This window comes from Gadus macrocephalus, chromosome 19 (assembly GCF_031168955.1).
Source record: "Gadus macrocephalus chromosome 19, ASM3116895v1".
Lineage (NCBI taxonomy): Eukaryota > Metazoa > Chordata > Actinopteri > Gadiformes > Gadidae > Gadus > Gadus macrocephalus.
In genome coordinates, this window is record NC_082400.1 from 6,366,067 (window position 1) to 6,381,639 (window position 15,573).

Genomic DNA, 15,573 nt, shown 5'->3' on the forward strand with positions numbered 1-15,573 from the left:
AGTGATTAATTATTGGCTCAGGCCCGTCATCTGTGACTTAGTGTGACATGTCACATATTTTATTCTATGAAGATTTAATGTGTAAAGCTTCTCTACCGTTCCACGTGATTGAAGCAGCCCCACACAATTAACATAATCAATATGAATTATGTTAATTAAAATACATATGAATAGGTTCGCATCGCTACAAATGCATCAAAAATCAGTCATTCACAAAATGGAAAAAGTAGTTAATTTATTAACTTCTGTTATAGATTAAAACGAAAACGCACTTGTTTTGTCCAACTTATAAACAGGAGACAATATTGTGAGAATTTGCTAACATTTAAATGAGGTACTAGGAGACATCAACTGTTTTTAGTGCATCCTATATTGTACCACAACATGATAACATTATCGTCTACAGTAGTTACAAACATCTTAAAATCAACGTAATGCCTCGAGCCAAGACCTTATTATGCACTCTAAAAAAGGACACAGCAAAACCAAGTCCTTTAGTTGCCAGTGCAGCGATGGCATCCAGTGTCAAGGAAACCATATGGCACAGATCAAAGATAACTACTGTATGTTCATATATTTACGGTATTAAGAAGAACTGATTCAGCGTTTTGGTATTCTGAGAAACGACGATACTTGCGTAAAGTACAGGAAGGTCAAGCTTCATCGGACACATTAAATCCAGTGCGGCATTTGTTCCTTTCCATAAATACAACACTCTGTACAAGTGGTCGAATATAAACCTGACTTACTTTCTCCTTTTTATAGACAAAACTGAATGAGGAAAAGAATACAAAACATGGCCAGAGACACAGACAGCGCACGCCTGTGTCTGAGGTATCAACACAGATCCTCGCGTTGAATGGTGTCCAGTGGAACCACCCGGTACCTGGTCAGGTCACCGGGGTCCGCGAGGGCGCTGTACCCCTCCCACCGTGTCTCAGACTTGCGAAACGAAACAAAAGTCTTCCAAGATGGAGGATGCGTTAATTAAGAGCCACTCACACTAGGGCTGCGGCCCTGTGCCCGAGCTCATTTGCATACTAAAGTCTAGAACGTTTGGCTAGTGTGACCACGCCATCCGTATTCCAGCACGGAGCAGCCCCTTGGCCACGGCACACTTGGGAGAGATGTGCCGTGGCCAAAGTACAGATGCTAATGAGATGATACGCAACGTGAGCTGGATGACGTAGTCCTTGCGCGACCCTTCTTTCTTTATAGGTCCATGCCCTTCTTCCCCACAACAATCATTTTAAACAATGGCGGCAAGCGGTTCACGAGTGGGTTTACGTTGGTGCGATAGTGAAGTCGAGTGTTTACTTGGAATTTGGGCCGACGACAGCATTCACGTTGTTGTTCTCCATTGTTGTTATGGCGGCAAGGACGCTTGGTGATGACGTATTTATCGTATTACGACGTGATGACGTATGTATGAAGGAGCAATCGTGCCCAGGCCACGGCCTTTGGGAGCAGTGTGACCACGGGCCAGCGGCGGGAGTGGGGAGGGGGGGAATCGTGCTGAATCTTCCTGCAGCACGGAACAGGCAAACGGCCCTAGTGTGAGTGGCCCCTTAGGGGTGGGATGGAAACCTAAACAAAATGTTGTCATGACTGTGGCGAGTGTGCGAGGATTAGTTGTAGGATAGAAGGAGGATGATCTATGTAGAAAACAGAGCAGTGCGGAACCGTTGAACCCACACCCACACACTTTCTTGCTAAATTTCATTTTGTGAGAGAAAAAAAAAAAAAAAAAAAAAAAAAATGGCACAGGATAAAATATAACCAAATCTTCATATGTTTTTAAGAATTTTCTTGTTTTTACAATATATTCATAGAAATAAGGACAAGAAAAAAAGAAAGTGCATCCGGTACCGGATAGACAGACAGACACCCAATAACACATGATGCCTGGAGGAAAGGGGGCGGGGCTAGAACAGGTAGCGGGAGTTTGAGCAACAAAATGGGAAACGAAACGAATGGCACGTCATTGAAAAGTCGGAGGGTTCGAGTGTCTCGTTGCCACAGACACGCCCTAGGCAACCAAGGGAGAGACTTTACCCCAGCAACCACTGGTCTCAACAGTGAGGGAAACGCTGAAAGGGGGCTTTCAAAAACAGATGGGATAAAAACAAAACAAATGGGAGGAAGAGGAACAAAATGGCCGAGCGCCTCAGATCGTACACATCATGTCGGACGCGGAGAGGTCGTCGGCGCTGTCCGGGTCGCTCACTTTGTCCTGGAAGATGTAGAGGTTGTTGATGGTCGCCACGGCGATGATGTTGTCGTTGGGGTGCCAGGCCGTGTGCAGGATCTTCTTGTTGAAGTCCAAACTGTCCACGCTGATCTCGTCCTTCTTGCGCTTGCTGCAGCCGCCGCCGCCGCCGCCGGTGCAGACCCGGCGCGGCTTCAGCAGCTGCAGCGGCAGGTTGTGCTCGCGCGACGCCTCCAGGGTGGCGTCACGCCGCTGGGCGCGGTCGAACATGCGGAAGAAGTTGTTGTACGAGCCCGTCATGACAACGCTGAGCGAGGGAGGGAGAGAGAGACAGAGGAGACCAAGTGAGTGTGAGAGAGAATGAACTGCCAGCAACAGAAGGACAATGCAACTTAAAAAGGCCCCTATTTTATTCTTCGGAGGAGTTATAACAAGCCATTTCTAAATCTATCCACTTAGGGCAGATGGATCCACCTCCAGTCTCCCAGTCAGGGTAGTCCATTTAGGGGACCATAGAGTTGACCTACGTCCGGATGGACACTCCCACCTGTGATGTTTCAACGTGGACTCATTTACCAAGGGCTTGTTATGGCTTATACTCTGCAAGTCCTCACCACGGTGGGGAAATAGAGGCGCTTTCAAACGAGAATAGAAAGAGAACAATAAAAACGTCTAACGGTATTTTATGCCAACCTGTCGTTTCCGTTCCAGCAACATTCAAACTTGTCGAAGAGGCAGTCGTTCTCGTAGAGGGAGCACATCTTGTTCCTCAGGTACTCATGAACCTAAGAAGAAAGAAGAAAAAAAAAAACATATTAAAGTTTACCATTTCAACTAGCTCGTTGCTTAAAATAAACTGGACATATCTTGAGTTTAATGCTGATCGATAGGGAGTGCAATAATGTCATCATTAAAAAGCTAATCCTAAAACGTATTATTTACTAAGAAAACAAGGCTTACTATGGGCACTCCCAAAACCCCTCCCACTCACGCCACCCTGCCGGCCCAACGGCGCTAGGTCTCGTCAAACAGTCGCACAGTGAGTCAGAGTGGACCAAACGCGGTTCTGGAGTTCATTCTGAAAGGCTCCACCCTGAAACCCAGGAGGGGCTCCGTCTTACACAGTGCAACATTAACAGGGTTTCTCGTGAATGTATTGAAATAAAAACGAAATCTTAGTTTGGGTAATTCCTGAATGAAACATGTTTCATACATCACTGGTCAGAAGTTAGTCTCTGAAAAAGCATTTTCTTTCAGGCTACTGTGGCTAGGACATCCTCTAGTGGTCGGTCATCAAACGACAATAAGATATTCTTCAGGATATACAGACAGGAAATGAGGGATTACATGCATTGTGTTTCAATCATCTTCTCAATGACCACAATACTGAAATGATCCATGAGGAAGATGCATTTAATGTTAACATAATATAAATATATTTAAATGACGCGACTCCTCTTTGAAATATTCAAATATGCAGACCGCAATCGGATTCACGTCAGTGTTGGGCTGCCAAATTTACAATCGATATTCAAATATTTTTGGACTAGTAAACCACCATTACATTAAAATGTCTAAATTAACCAACATAAAAATTAAAACGTGCACTCGGTTCTGTGGCCCCCTACCTGGTAGGTCTCGATGGGCCGGGTCTCCATGTTCAGATCCCAGATCTTCACCGTCAGGTAGTCGCGGGTCATCAGGTAGCGCCCGCTGTGGCTGAACTTGACGTCCGAGATGGAGGAGATGATCTCAGAGAAGAAGGAGCGGTTGCTGGGGTCCTCTGGCTCCTCAAACACTGGGGGGGGGGGGGGGGGGGGGGGGGGAGGCGGTCGCACGTTGAGTCAGTGAACAACACCACATTCAGAACTTTTTAACACAATCAAAAGGACTCTGGTTGGTTTCTTTACTTCTTACATAACGTTAACTTATCAGAGTGTTAAGTATTTTGATACTTTTGCGATGCCGTCGCAGAAACACAGCCGGTCAACATTTCCGTGAACCATTAACATGTCTACAATCAATCAGTAGCTGATTTGACATCCTCCTACGTTTTTGTTCTGTCCCAGTAAACCCATTTGCTACCTGCAAATGCTGCACAGTACGGAACGACAAACACTCTGCATGCTGTGTCCCACTAGCCTACCGCCCATAGTCAGAAAATCTGTTTAAAGATAATCAACATGTAAGCTACCGATACCGTCATTTAAATATTCACATTGAGCAGACGTTTTCCTATCAGGCAGAGTAAAAACAAGGTACACAAGCGCGTCTCGTGATCTAAACAAACTGTATCAAGTGAAAACGCCCCATGGGCCGAGGCCCGGGTCACAGCGCCAGTAAGGTGGCGCGCCCCCCCAGGGCCGACGTACGCTTGGTGTGCTGGTCGCAGAGCGCCGACGCCCTCATGTCACACAGGCGGATGCTGCCCTTGCTGCTGCTGTACACCAGCGTGTGGCAGTGGTGGGGGTGGAACTCGGCCGCCGTGATGATCTCCGTCAGGTCCTCCATGTTGGCCGGCTTGATGTCCACGATGTCTGGAGGGGGGGGGGGGGGTCCGAGGTCAAGGAGAAGACGTGCAGGAGGCCGTGGGTGGGCTGTTTTGTGTGTGCGACCGTCGCATGTGATGAATACAAACAGACACTCAGATTGAAGAGGTTGGCTTCACGTGACAAAAACAAACCATTGAAGGAAGGATTTAGGGAGTTAGGGTATGTTGTAAACATATTGCCCGTAAAGCCCTTTGAGACTAAATGTGATTAAGGGCTATTTAAATAAAATTAACATGACATGTGGATCATACTCTGCGTTCCCTACATATAGTAAACATGCTAAGACAATACACTCACGATTTTAGAATATCTTCCAAATAATGAGATAAGATTTGGATATGAATATAAACCAATTCAATAGCCATGTTGAGTGGGTGGGTCACCTGAGATAAGAATCTACTTCAACAGTGAACAGTTCCACCGCTCTTCTAAAGCTAGATAAAAGGAGTAGGCATTTGCCGTTAAAATAAGTCCCTAAATGATAGAGAACACACCCACACACACGCACGCGCGCACAGACACACGCACTCACACACGCGCGCACACACACACACACACACACACACGCGCACACAGGATACTGAAGCTGCGGTCGTTGATCTCCAGGTTCCAGAGGTTGACGCGGAGGTCGTCGGCAGACAGGTAGGTCTCGTGGTCGGAGTTGACGGAGATGGAGTTGATGTGGTAGGTGTGGGCGTTGGAGAACACCCTCCTGGGACTGGCCTCAACCATCAGGTCCATGGGCCGGAACACCGGCACCTGGCCGGAGGAGGTGGGGATTAATGGTAGGATCCGTGGGGGATAGCAGGGCGTTTGGGTCGCGTAGCAGTGTGTGAGTGAGTCAGGTGTGAGAGTGACATTCAGTGCGTTTACATGCAGTCATTATCGGATAAAGAAACGGATAAGACCTCAACCGGAGTTTTAAAGCGCGTGTAAACACCTTTACCCGATTTACTTCGGACCGAAATCGGTACATGAACGGACAAGCGAGATCGGATAAGAACACCTAGATAATCCGATCATAGTCCGGTTTCTACCTGCGTGTAAACCCGCATCGTATCTCGTATCGGATTTTGCGTTCTGCTCATGCTCGAGATCTTGCGGCCGGGGGACGTGAGCCGGAAGTAGAAGGAGACGGTAGTCGGGTTGTTGTCGCCATAGACATAAAAATAATTCTTATTTCTTTATAAATATAAATATTTAATTATTTCTTTAGATGTTAATGGTTGTCGCCGTCGGAAAACGAGAAATGGCGATTTATTTAAAAAGGTGACGCAGAAGAAGGAGGAAGGCGGTGTCATGCCATTACCCCCTATAAGAAGTGTATCATCATCAAGATGCATTTTTAGTACACACTACGCTTCGATTTCACCCAAGGCTGAATTAAAAGTACATGTTCTCCTAAACGTTGGTCATCAACGAGGTTGTAAAGTAGTAACATCGGGCACATCTGCCAAAATAAACGTTTTTTTTCTTCTGACGTGTATACGATCATTATTCATTCATTGCGCCGCGACCGAACTGACGGGGATATTCTCTGATATTATGAATCTTAAAGGCTGCGTCGGGTTTTCCGACTCTCTGGTACATCCACAACAAAGACTCATAGTGGGGGTTATATCGGCCATGGTGGAGAAGGAATTGGGAGAAAAGGAATTTTGGCTTTGACTCTCTGAAGTCAAGATTGAAACGCTACATGGAGGAGAAAGGGATTGTTGCCATACAGCTGTCAGTTCACTTCGGGTCCATGTCATTTCTCCGACTCTACATTGTTCCTACCTCTCGGTCAATGCGGACTCCTCCGGCGGCTGAGCAGCGGGAGGAGTCCAGCCGGAGTTGAGTGGTCGGAACAATGAAGCGTCGGAGAAATGACATGGACCCGAAGTGAATGCTCCGGCCATTATCCGATCTCTTAAAGGCCATGTACGTTCGGATAATTGACACGGTCCGTTCCGAGTAGCAAAATCGGTGTAAGGCTTAATCCGATCTAGCTTTCCCATGTAAACGCACTGATTGAAGTGTAAAACATTGGCAGAAGGATGGTCCAAGAATGTGATGACCATAGAAAAACACTATTAGTCAGACTATGTTGAACAAGAATTAGGAATAGAAATTACAGGTATGGAGGTTTTCTAAATATAAAAAACGGCAATCGAGTGTAAAGACTGAAAGGAATGTAGTGCCAGTTATCCTCCTCCTAAGATAACTAGGAAAGCAATTACAGGCATGCAGAATCAAACACGCTTGACACGAAACCACAAATTCCAATCGAAATGCACCATAGAAAGGTCATTGAATAATATTAACTGTTCATAATACGATGGTAAAAGAGTGACGGGTAATGTCTGTTGAAGTGCACTTTCTCCGGAAAGTGTCAGAGAAGAGTGAAACAAACCAACAATGGCCAACATACAACACCAAACACAGACTCAAAATCGAGGTCCTATGAAAAGGTTACAAATCAAATTGGCCTGTTTCCTCAAAGCCTCAATACTGATGCTTAAGATAGGTACCTTGTTCATTCCCAAAGGGAATTTACGTTTGTTACCGGAGTTCTTCTAAACCTTCAAACTATTAAAAATGGTCAAGTAAATAAATGAGCGTTGTAACCCCGTCAGGTGGTGACGCTCAGCGTCAGTGCTAATGTGGAAGACTCACCCTCAGTGATGTCACGTTACCGGGGTTGATGTAGCGGCCGTCTTCCTCCTTCAGGTTGTAGCCCTCTGGCCTCTTGTCGCGCTCGCTGATCTTCCATAGCTTGATGGTTTTATCTGGAACAGTTAAAAAAGAAAGATAGAAAATAAATCGAGTTGACCTTTGAAGCCAACATACATGGGCATGGATATCCTAAAAACTAAAAGAAGACACTGAAAGTCCTGAGTTCAGACCTTTATTGGTGTAATTAAAAGCCTGTTTGCGGATGGGCTTCAAGCTGAAGGACGTATAAAGGTTAGGCTACAGGTACAGAAGAGGCATTGTGGGTAGAGACAATGTTTAACAAATTGCTGCGGCAGGGATGAATACAGCGAAACACAAAACATAAGATTAATTTCAGCCACAACACGGGCGCCCTGCCAATATAAAGTGGACCGATTTTATTTTTAGATGGGGGACGGGGGGGGCAGCATGGCCACCGCAGACAGGCTGAAGTCCCAGCTCGCTTCAGAGCAGAAACCGAAACATTTATCCCTTGGTTTGAAGTAAAAGGCACGGTTAATATTAGGCTGATGACAGATGTATAAAATAAACAAAGGAATGAGCAGGGATATTTCTTTTGAGTGGTAGAATTATGATGAGCAGGAAAACACTGAAATATGGGCGTGTCCAAGGATGACACAATGATACGGTTGAAAGCTCATTAAACAGTTGAAGGTGGGGATCAAAGTGAAGCACAAAAGAAACAAGCCACCGACCGTTGGTCGACAACAGGAACTGCGAGGCGTTCTGCTGGGGCAGCCAGCGGATCTTGTTGATCTTCTCCTCGATCTCCAGGCTCTTCAGGTAGTCGAACTCGGGCTCGTGGCTCTGGAAGGTGCTGTACACGTTGTACTCGCTGCGGTACTCGGGGACACTCTTGTTCTGCAGGGGCCGCGGGCGGAGGAATGGGACACCAATAGGTTTCAAAAACACCCAGACACACAGGGAAATATTTCATGCATTTAAAAGTTACATTTAATTAGTTATGGCAGATCTGTTATTAATTTTTCCTGCATCTTGTCTTTTGTCCAATTTATTTTAATTACTATATTCCTGTTTGCTCTGACGTCCAAAGAACTTGAACATACACATCCATATTTACCATGCTATACATTAATAGAGGGATTCGGGACAATGAAACTATGGGATTTTCTGGATTTATCAGAGCAGAAATAAACCAATGAATGGCTTTCCCAGCGAGGTGAACAAATCCACTTTACTAATGACACAGTCTCCCTAGTCTCTTTTGTGTTGCATTCTTTGACAATATACATCCGTGAGCGCGTGCGTGCGTGTGTGTGCATAAGAAAATATAAGTGCACAATTGAGTCAGTTTTCCTCTGTAAAAGTTGATAATGCATAATAGCCCATTCATAAATTGACACCCAATACAACATTCACTACTCGTATAGATTCAATCATGCATTGGAAACAATAACATGTAATGAGGCTAGAAGTCAGTCGATGAGATGTCAGGCCCACTGCGTCTTCACTGTTAATTCATGACAGAATGTAACAGTGATCACCACGTTGTGGTGAACTACACTCAAATCAAAAGAGGAACAATTGCTGAGACCCACAACAATTCAATGCAGTGGTCAAATTGACCTTTTACTCTGAACCATTGTTCTCTACTTCCCATTGGTATTGGTATATAACTAACCTTTACTTCATGTGGCTACCTCTACTTCCTGTTTGAATCAGTATGAATCCAACCTCCACCTCAGGTGGGTATCAGTATGAACCGTGCCTCTCCCTCCTGTCGGTATGGGTATGCAACGCACCTCTACTTCCTGTTGGAAGATGACCACGCGCCCCCCCCGGTCCCCGGTGGCCAACAGCTCTCCTGAATGGTTGAACTCCACCGTTGAGATGATGTCCGCTGAAACACACACACACACACACACACACACTTAATTGGCCCTTTCAAGTCTCAGGAGCGCTACACTGCCCCTGGTTTAGAATCCAGACAGCAATTATCAAGGTTCTATTAAACAAAAGATAGCTCATCACAATTGTTATACATGATATAATGTTTGAATATAAAAGAAAAAGGGTGCAACTGGTCAAATATCCAACTAGTATGCCATCGGTTTTTCCAGAGGGTTGTGGTGTACAACCCCATTGTACGAAACAAGAAATGCACAGTTCCTCCTAAAAGGTCTTCGGTATCTCCTCCTCTCTCGACATAAACACTATTCAATTGTTATCTATTGCGCACCCCAGGTTATGTCTTACCACTTTAAGTCGTATTTCACATTACCCCGGCTAAATTCCTGTAGAATCAACACAGAGACATTGCTGCAGCAGTGACAATGTGCTTTAATAGGAGTAGTTCTTTAAACCACTTTAACTTCCAACATAAGCATCAGATATTAAGTTTAATTCCCAACCGAAAACTACTCGGTTCTCGGTTGGGGCTTGGCCATGATCTCCGTACAGCTGGATAGGCTTAGCCCCAGTCGATGAGGAAACAGCCAGGTAGTCACGGTTAACCCTGACGATGTGGTCCGTTCTGGCAGCGGGGAGCCCAGATACGGCTGGTGCATCTGGGTTTCAACATGCAAACAACTACCATGTTGTTCTAGAATGCACTGCTGGGGGAACTGAGACTAGTGTTGCCAGGCTAGCAGTGCTGTTTTCACACAGTGATAGTTGACATTGTATCGCCCGTTTGGGGTATCGTAGAATAACGCTAGATGTCCAATTTACAGAATGAATGCAGCGCTTCCCACAGATCAGGTAGCATTGTGTTGTGCCCAATCTCGCACAAAATACATTTTAAAGTGGATCGGCCCACTAACGGTCTAACACCGTAATATATATAAACTTTAACCGCTTTTTACATTAATCGCAAATATCCCGCTACTTCGGGTTTTCCTTTGTAGGCGCGTTGAGAGGAGGCGCGGGCGAATCCACTATAAGCTGAGGCGGGGTAAAGAGCGGCATTGTGGGTAACAGGAAAATAGCACGCTGGAGCAGATTAGGGAAGACAGTCAGAGACAAATTGCCAACCCTAACCCAATAATGTACAATATTATACCAATTGCAAATATTGGTCGTGGGGTGCATTGTACAACTACAACAGGTTTTTCTAAAACGTGTTTTCAGGCTGCATTATTACTTTAGGTAAATATCTCTGCAACACAAAAGACATATTTTGAATGTTTTTTTAATGTTTCAAACTAATAATCTGACACGTTTCATAATATCCCCATAACACAAAGTGCATTAATAAAAATACCACGCTCAACCGGCGTCCAGTTAATCCGGTTCAGCCGTCAAGGAGCCAGAGTGGTCCGCCCAGCCAGACCGCGGGCATAAGGATGTCAGGGTATGTAGAGCAGACGGAGAATTAGAACTAACCTACTTCACAGACACACAGACTAAAGGTTGTGGTTGGCCGGCTTTGTGTAGGCTATTGTCCTGAAGGTCTGTTGGCAGGGGGTTCAGAGGGGGATGCCCCTGCTTCTGAAAGCCTTGGAGGAGCTAAGTGAGGCTACACAGCTGTCCCAGATTGACCACCTCCATCCCCGGTGTGATTGCAGACAGGAGTGAAACGTGTCACTGGTACACACACACACACGCGCTCAGTGATTATGGACCACTGGGTTTGTGGAACGGTTCAAGCATAATACTATTCATAGGTTTAGTATTTAACCTATATTTTATCCGAGGCATTGGGAACAAATCCTCCCCTACAATGGCAGACCTAATAGAGTTCAAGATAATTCAGTGAATTCTACGTGTTCAATACCGTTTGTGCTGTTCCTAATGCATGACTACACTGACGTGGAGCAAAGTGAGACAGATCCCTCAAATCCACCACACAGTTATATACTGCAGCCCTTAGAGAACATGCATTTCCATTCCAATTAATTCAACCTGAGCTTTAGTTCCACACAGACTCAAGTCCCAGCACCAAGACCAGGCTTAAGGAACGACCGAAGCCCAGGACTGAAGACTGAAATCCTCAGGTGTGTGTCTTACCTTCAGCCACATCATCGTCGATGGCTCCCTTGACCTGAGAAAAACACCACTGCATGTCTTCACTCCCACCTCCTATACATAAAATATAACAAAAATGGTGTTGCAGCATTAAAACATATCTTTATAACTGTTTAATGCAATGACTACTCCATCCCAACAAGATTCCTTACTGAGTATGCATGTATTGATTGATAATTATGGATAACATAGATCAGGATCTATGTCCATGTGCAAATTCCAATATGCCACACCCCCATCAGGATGAATAACTGCCTAGGTACCAAAGAATCTCACACAATGACATAGCCAACATTTTTACATTGTAGTGAAGACTGCATAAATACGCACTGACTTCAAGTTGAAACAGGCAAACGTCTATTTCCCTTAAGGCCCTTAACAGGTTATACACTGACAATGCACATTGCACAACGATACACTCGGCATTGTTTTGATAAAGTAGGGCATATTACACAATTAAACAAGTTTGATACTGCCATGATCTCACTATCCAGTATTATAACAATGCATGGAGTGGCTAAATTTGACACACGGTTTAACATGGAGAGATATTGGATAATATGCAGAAACATGCAGATTGTAAACTTGTAGTACATGTTCAGTCAGAAACAAATATGTAAGGTATGCTTTGCAAACGGATACATATTGCATCACCAGTCTATATTTCCTAATCCTTAATTCAGGCTGCAGTCTGAACATCGGATAACGCACTCGAGTGCACTTAAGGCCGATTCATAAATTGAATATTATAATGTGATCAGTCAAAGTGGGCCCGGCGTGCTGTCTAGCAGCAGTGCTGCAATGTCAAAGTTGATGCTAGCGCTGTCTAGCCACATTCTCCATGTTCAGGTCCCTTCAAAACTTTGTCAATCAACTTGCAAAAGCTAAAGCACACTTTGCATCCAGCTCTCAGTGTGGATGTGATTTGGCTCAAACGCACACGCACACACACATCTCTAGTAACCACACCTGCAGAGAAACACACGCTTTAACTTAGCACCGCTAGCGTTAGCTTCCCGGACCCAACGCCTGGCCAGTGAACGCGATAACGTTAGCTCCAGATCACGCTAGCCGGGGCTAGCTTAATCCAATGCAAATCAATGGAACTCTTTAGCTTCAGATAGCTCATAGATAGCTCAAGCTAGCCAGGAGTAAGTTAGTTTGCTGGCTAGTGAGGCTAAACTGGTCCGCTAACGTTAGCAGCCTCAGTCATTGCAAACACATTCCGACGCAATCATTATAAACTTTGCATACAAAAAAACCCAGATAATAATTAATTGACTGGTGTGTCATGTGTTCAATAAGTCCGTCTTAACGTTTTATTACCTGCCATTGTGAGAGTGGGGCTCGTCTCCGTCGGTCACGATCTGTCCTCCCACTCCCACGCGTCAAGACACGGGAACTTTTCCAGTGTTAAAACCCCGGTGCGTTCAACTACCACCAGCCAACCTAGTCTTTTAATCTGAACCCAAACACGTCTTCTAACTGTATGTTTGTTAATAATTATTTCAGTATCACTAGCTCGCTCTATATCTCTCTCATCTGCCGATACTGTCTCCCCACCACTGCATCCGCACAAACTCTCCTTTATTGTTGTGCACACGCACACGCACGCCCGAAGGCACTCAGAGCGGCGCGCAAGACAATCGCCATTCACTGTCAATGCATGGATGGATGGAGGGGCTCCTGCTGCCCAGGGATCCTGGGAAGGAGATGTCTGTGTGTAGATGCGGTTGGGTATTTGGAGGTTCAATTCAATACAATTCAATTTTATTTGAACAGCCATTAATTACCGGTAAAATCACAAAGCGCTTAAAATCCCATATATTTATGACGTCCCCCTGACCCCTAGCACCCAAGAGGGCAAGAAAAAATCCCCTTAATTAGCAAGGAAGATATCATCAGGAGGAACGCAGATTTGGGGATCCCTCCTTCCATGGATGATCATCATGAGTGCATGGTTGCCGTAATTGACATATATATAGGCCTACATATATAGAGGCAAACTGTTCAAACTACAGTGAGTGTATTGCAGCGTCCCTATCGGGACTGTACTGAATATTCATTGATATTTTGTGAAACAATGGTCTCAATAACGATGCTAAAAATATGCAATGTAAAGAATATTTTAATATTATTTTTTAAAGAAAAGACTAAATAAAGTGATAAACAGAATATGAGTCGTAATTGTAATATCACCACGTTCACTATTTTTATTTAGGTGCTTTATTATGTTCACCCTTTTTCCATGCAAGCCGTGTCAAAATGCACTTTGACCAGGGGGGGGGTCCTGTAACCAACCATGCTGATTGTACACACTTGAATAGCAAGACACTTGGTATAGAAGCACCCGATCACATTACCATTTGTTTCCGGTTAATACGGATGGTCCAGCCATGCTGCTTTATGCTTTGTGGTTTTCGAACATTATGCTTTGTTCGAAAACTGAAGATTAATTATTAGTACAGGAACAGAAAAGTTTTGAAAGACATTGCCTTTATGTTGTCATACACACACACACACACACACACACACACACACACACACACACACACACACAGTAAAACTAAGCATTGTAAACGAAAACCTTATACCACAGAAGTTAGAAGATACTAACAATTGAGAATTACTTCACTAACTCAAAGTGTCCCAAACGACATGACAAAGTCCATCAACTCCAAGGAAGTTTGCCTATTTCTTATGGTGCTTGGTGTGTGTGCTTGCCTTGGTGTGCTTGGTGCGCTTGGTGTGTGTGTGTGTGTGTGTGTGTGTGTGTGTGTGTGTGTGTGTGTGTGTGTGTGTGTGTGTGTGTGTGTATGTGTTTGCATCTGTCTTTCTCTGTATGTGTTTGCTGAGAGGCATGCAGTAATTAGTACATGTTTGTTGACATGCAGTAGCCTACAAATCGGACAGCCACAATATCTAAATTCACATCACTCATCGAATGGGGTTATCAATTGTGAACGTTTTAATGGTCAGTAATGATTAATTACACACTTTAATTTTTATTGATAATTATTGTTTAATGAGTGATCTTACAGTTTAAGGCTTTTGGCGAAAAATATGAAATATTTTCGACGGATCCTCTCCTCTCAATGTCTGCCAATGTAGGCCTACCTACAAGATCCGAAAGGTCAGAGTGAGGCGCCCCCTAGCTCTCAAAATACATTATATCAATTTACGTCTTACATTCCCAGTGGAAATGCAACCAAAGTTTCAACCAGGGCCGTTGGGGGACTCAGAATATGCTCTTGCCTGTGCCATCACCCCCAGGCTATGCACACCCAAGGTTTCACCACAGAGGGTACGACTTCCTGAACCGCTGGAGGGAGATTCAGACGCAACAGCCTCAGAAGGGTAAGAGAAACCGTGCAAGCATGATAAAGATTATTAAAAAAAACAAGCAAAAAATAAACATCCTCCAAGTGAACTGAATGCATAAGCAGCATATATATACATCCTCTATACAGAGGAGAATAAAACAAAAATAACTTAAATACATTGACATATGTTAGTAAAAATTGCGTGGATGGTTTAATAACAATGAAAAAACATACGCATTGGGTGTTTGATGACCACAAAACATTGGGATGAGAGTCCAGTTCCATTTCTCTGAAAATAAATGTATCTGAAAAATATTATTTTACCAAATGATTGTGTTGTCCTCAAGAGGGCGCCATTTTACCGCCATATTCTGGTTGGAGGAATGTGCGAAGCATTTTCCATGTTTTTTTGAGTAGTCCAGTTTATCTGAACAGATGGATACACTAAATTTCCTTACTTAATAAAAAAGCTACTTGTAAAGATCCACCAGCGGTTCCAGTTTATTTCCAACCAAATATTAAACAATAAAACCGGTCAGCAAAAGGGTTGTGTTTATCAGGGATGCCAGAAGGTGACACTGTTGTTCTTATTGCTGTTGTGGATAAAAGCGACTGACTAGATTATTTATTAATAGTTTTTCCTTATTAACCAACTGACCGTTCACATGTAGTTTGTCTGACTCTGGAAGCAACAAACCAAATTAAATACATGTTGGCCATGGGGCTGAACTGGATGAGACTATCATAGCGTAATAAGCACCCTTGGGGGGCCTTCCCTGAAATC

At 44.3% G+C, this 15,573-nt stretch overlaps 1 protein-coding gene across 1 annotated transcript; it reads right to left on the reverse strand.

Moving 5' to 3' along the window:
* Positions 1 to 220: 220 nt before the first annotated feature.
* On the reverse strand, positions 221 to 13,087 carry LOC132447887 (serine/threonine-protein phosphatase 2A 55 kDa regulatory subunit B alpha isoform-like). Its single transcript, XM_060038899.1, has 10 exons — positions 12,793 to 13,087; positions 11,449 to 11,520; positions 9,243 to 9,340; positions 8,175 to 8,340; positions 7,420 to 7,532; positions 5,343 to 5,520; positions 4,582 to 4,746; positions 3,838 to 4,007; positions 2,903 to 2,994; positions 221 to 2,516 (listed from the first exon to the last, which is right to left on the reverse strand). The coding sequence occupies exons 1-10, from the start codon at positions 12,797 to 12,799 to the stop codon at positions 2,168 to 2,170; spliced, it is 1,410 nt and encodes a 469-aa protein (XP_059894882.1). The 5' UTR covers positions 12,800 to 13,087; the 3' UTR covers positions 221 to 2,167.
* Between the last annotated feature and the right edge of the window lie 2,486 nt (positions 13,088 to 15,573).

Coding starts and splice junctions, on each gene's coding strand:
- LOC132447887 (XM_060038899.1), bottom strand. Junction 5,521..7,419: donor GTAACGTGACATCACTGAGG/GTGAGTCTTCCA, acceptor TCCTCCGGCCAG/GTGCCGGTGTTCCGGCCCAT. Junction 2,517..2,902: donor TGCTGGAACGGAAACGACAG/GTTGGCATAAAA, acceptor TCCCTCGCTCAG/CGTTGTCATGACGGGCTCGT.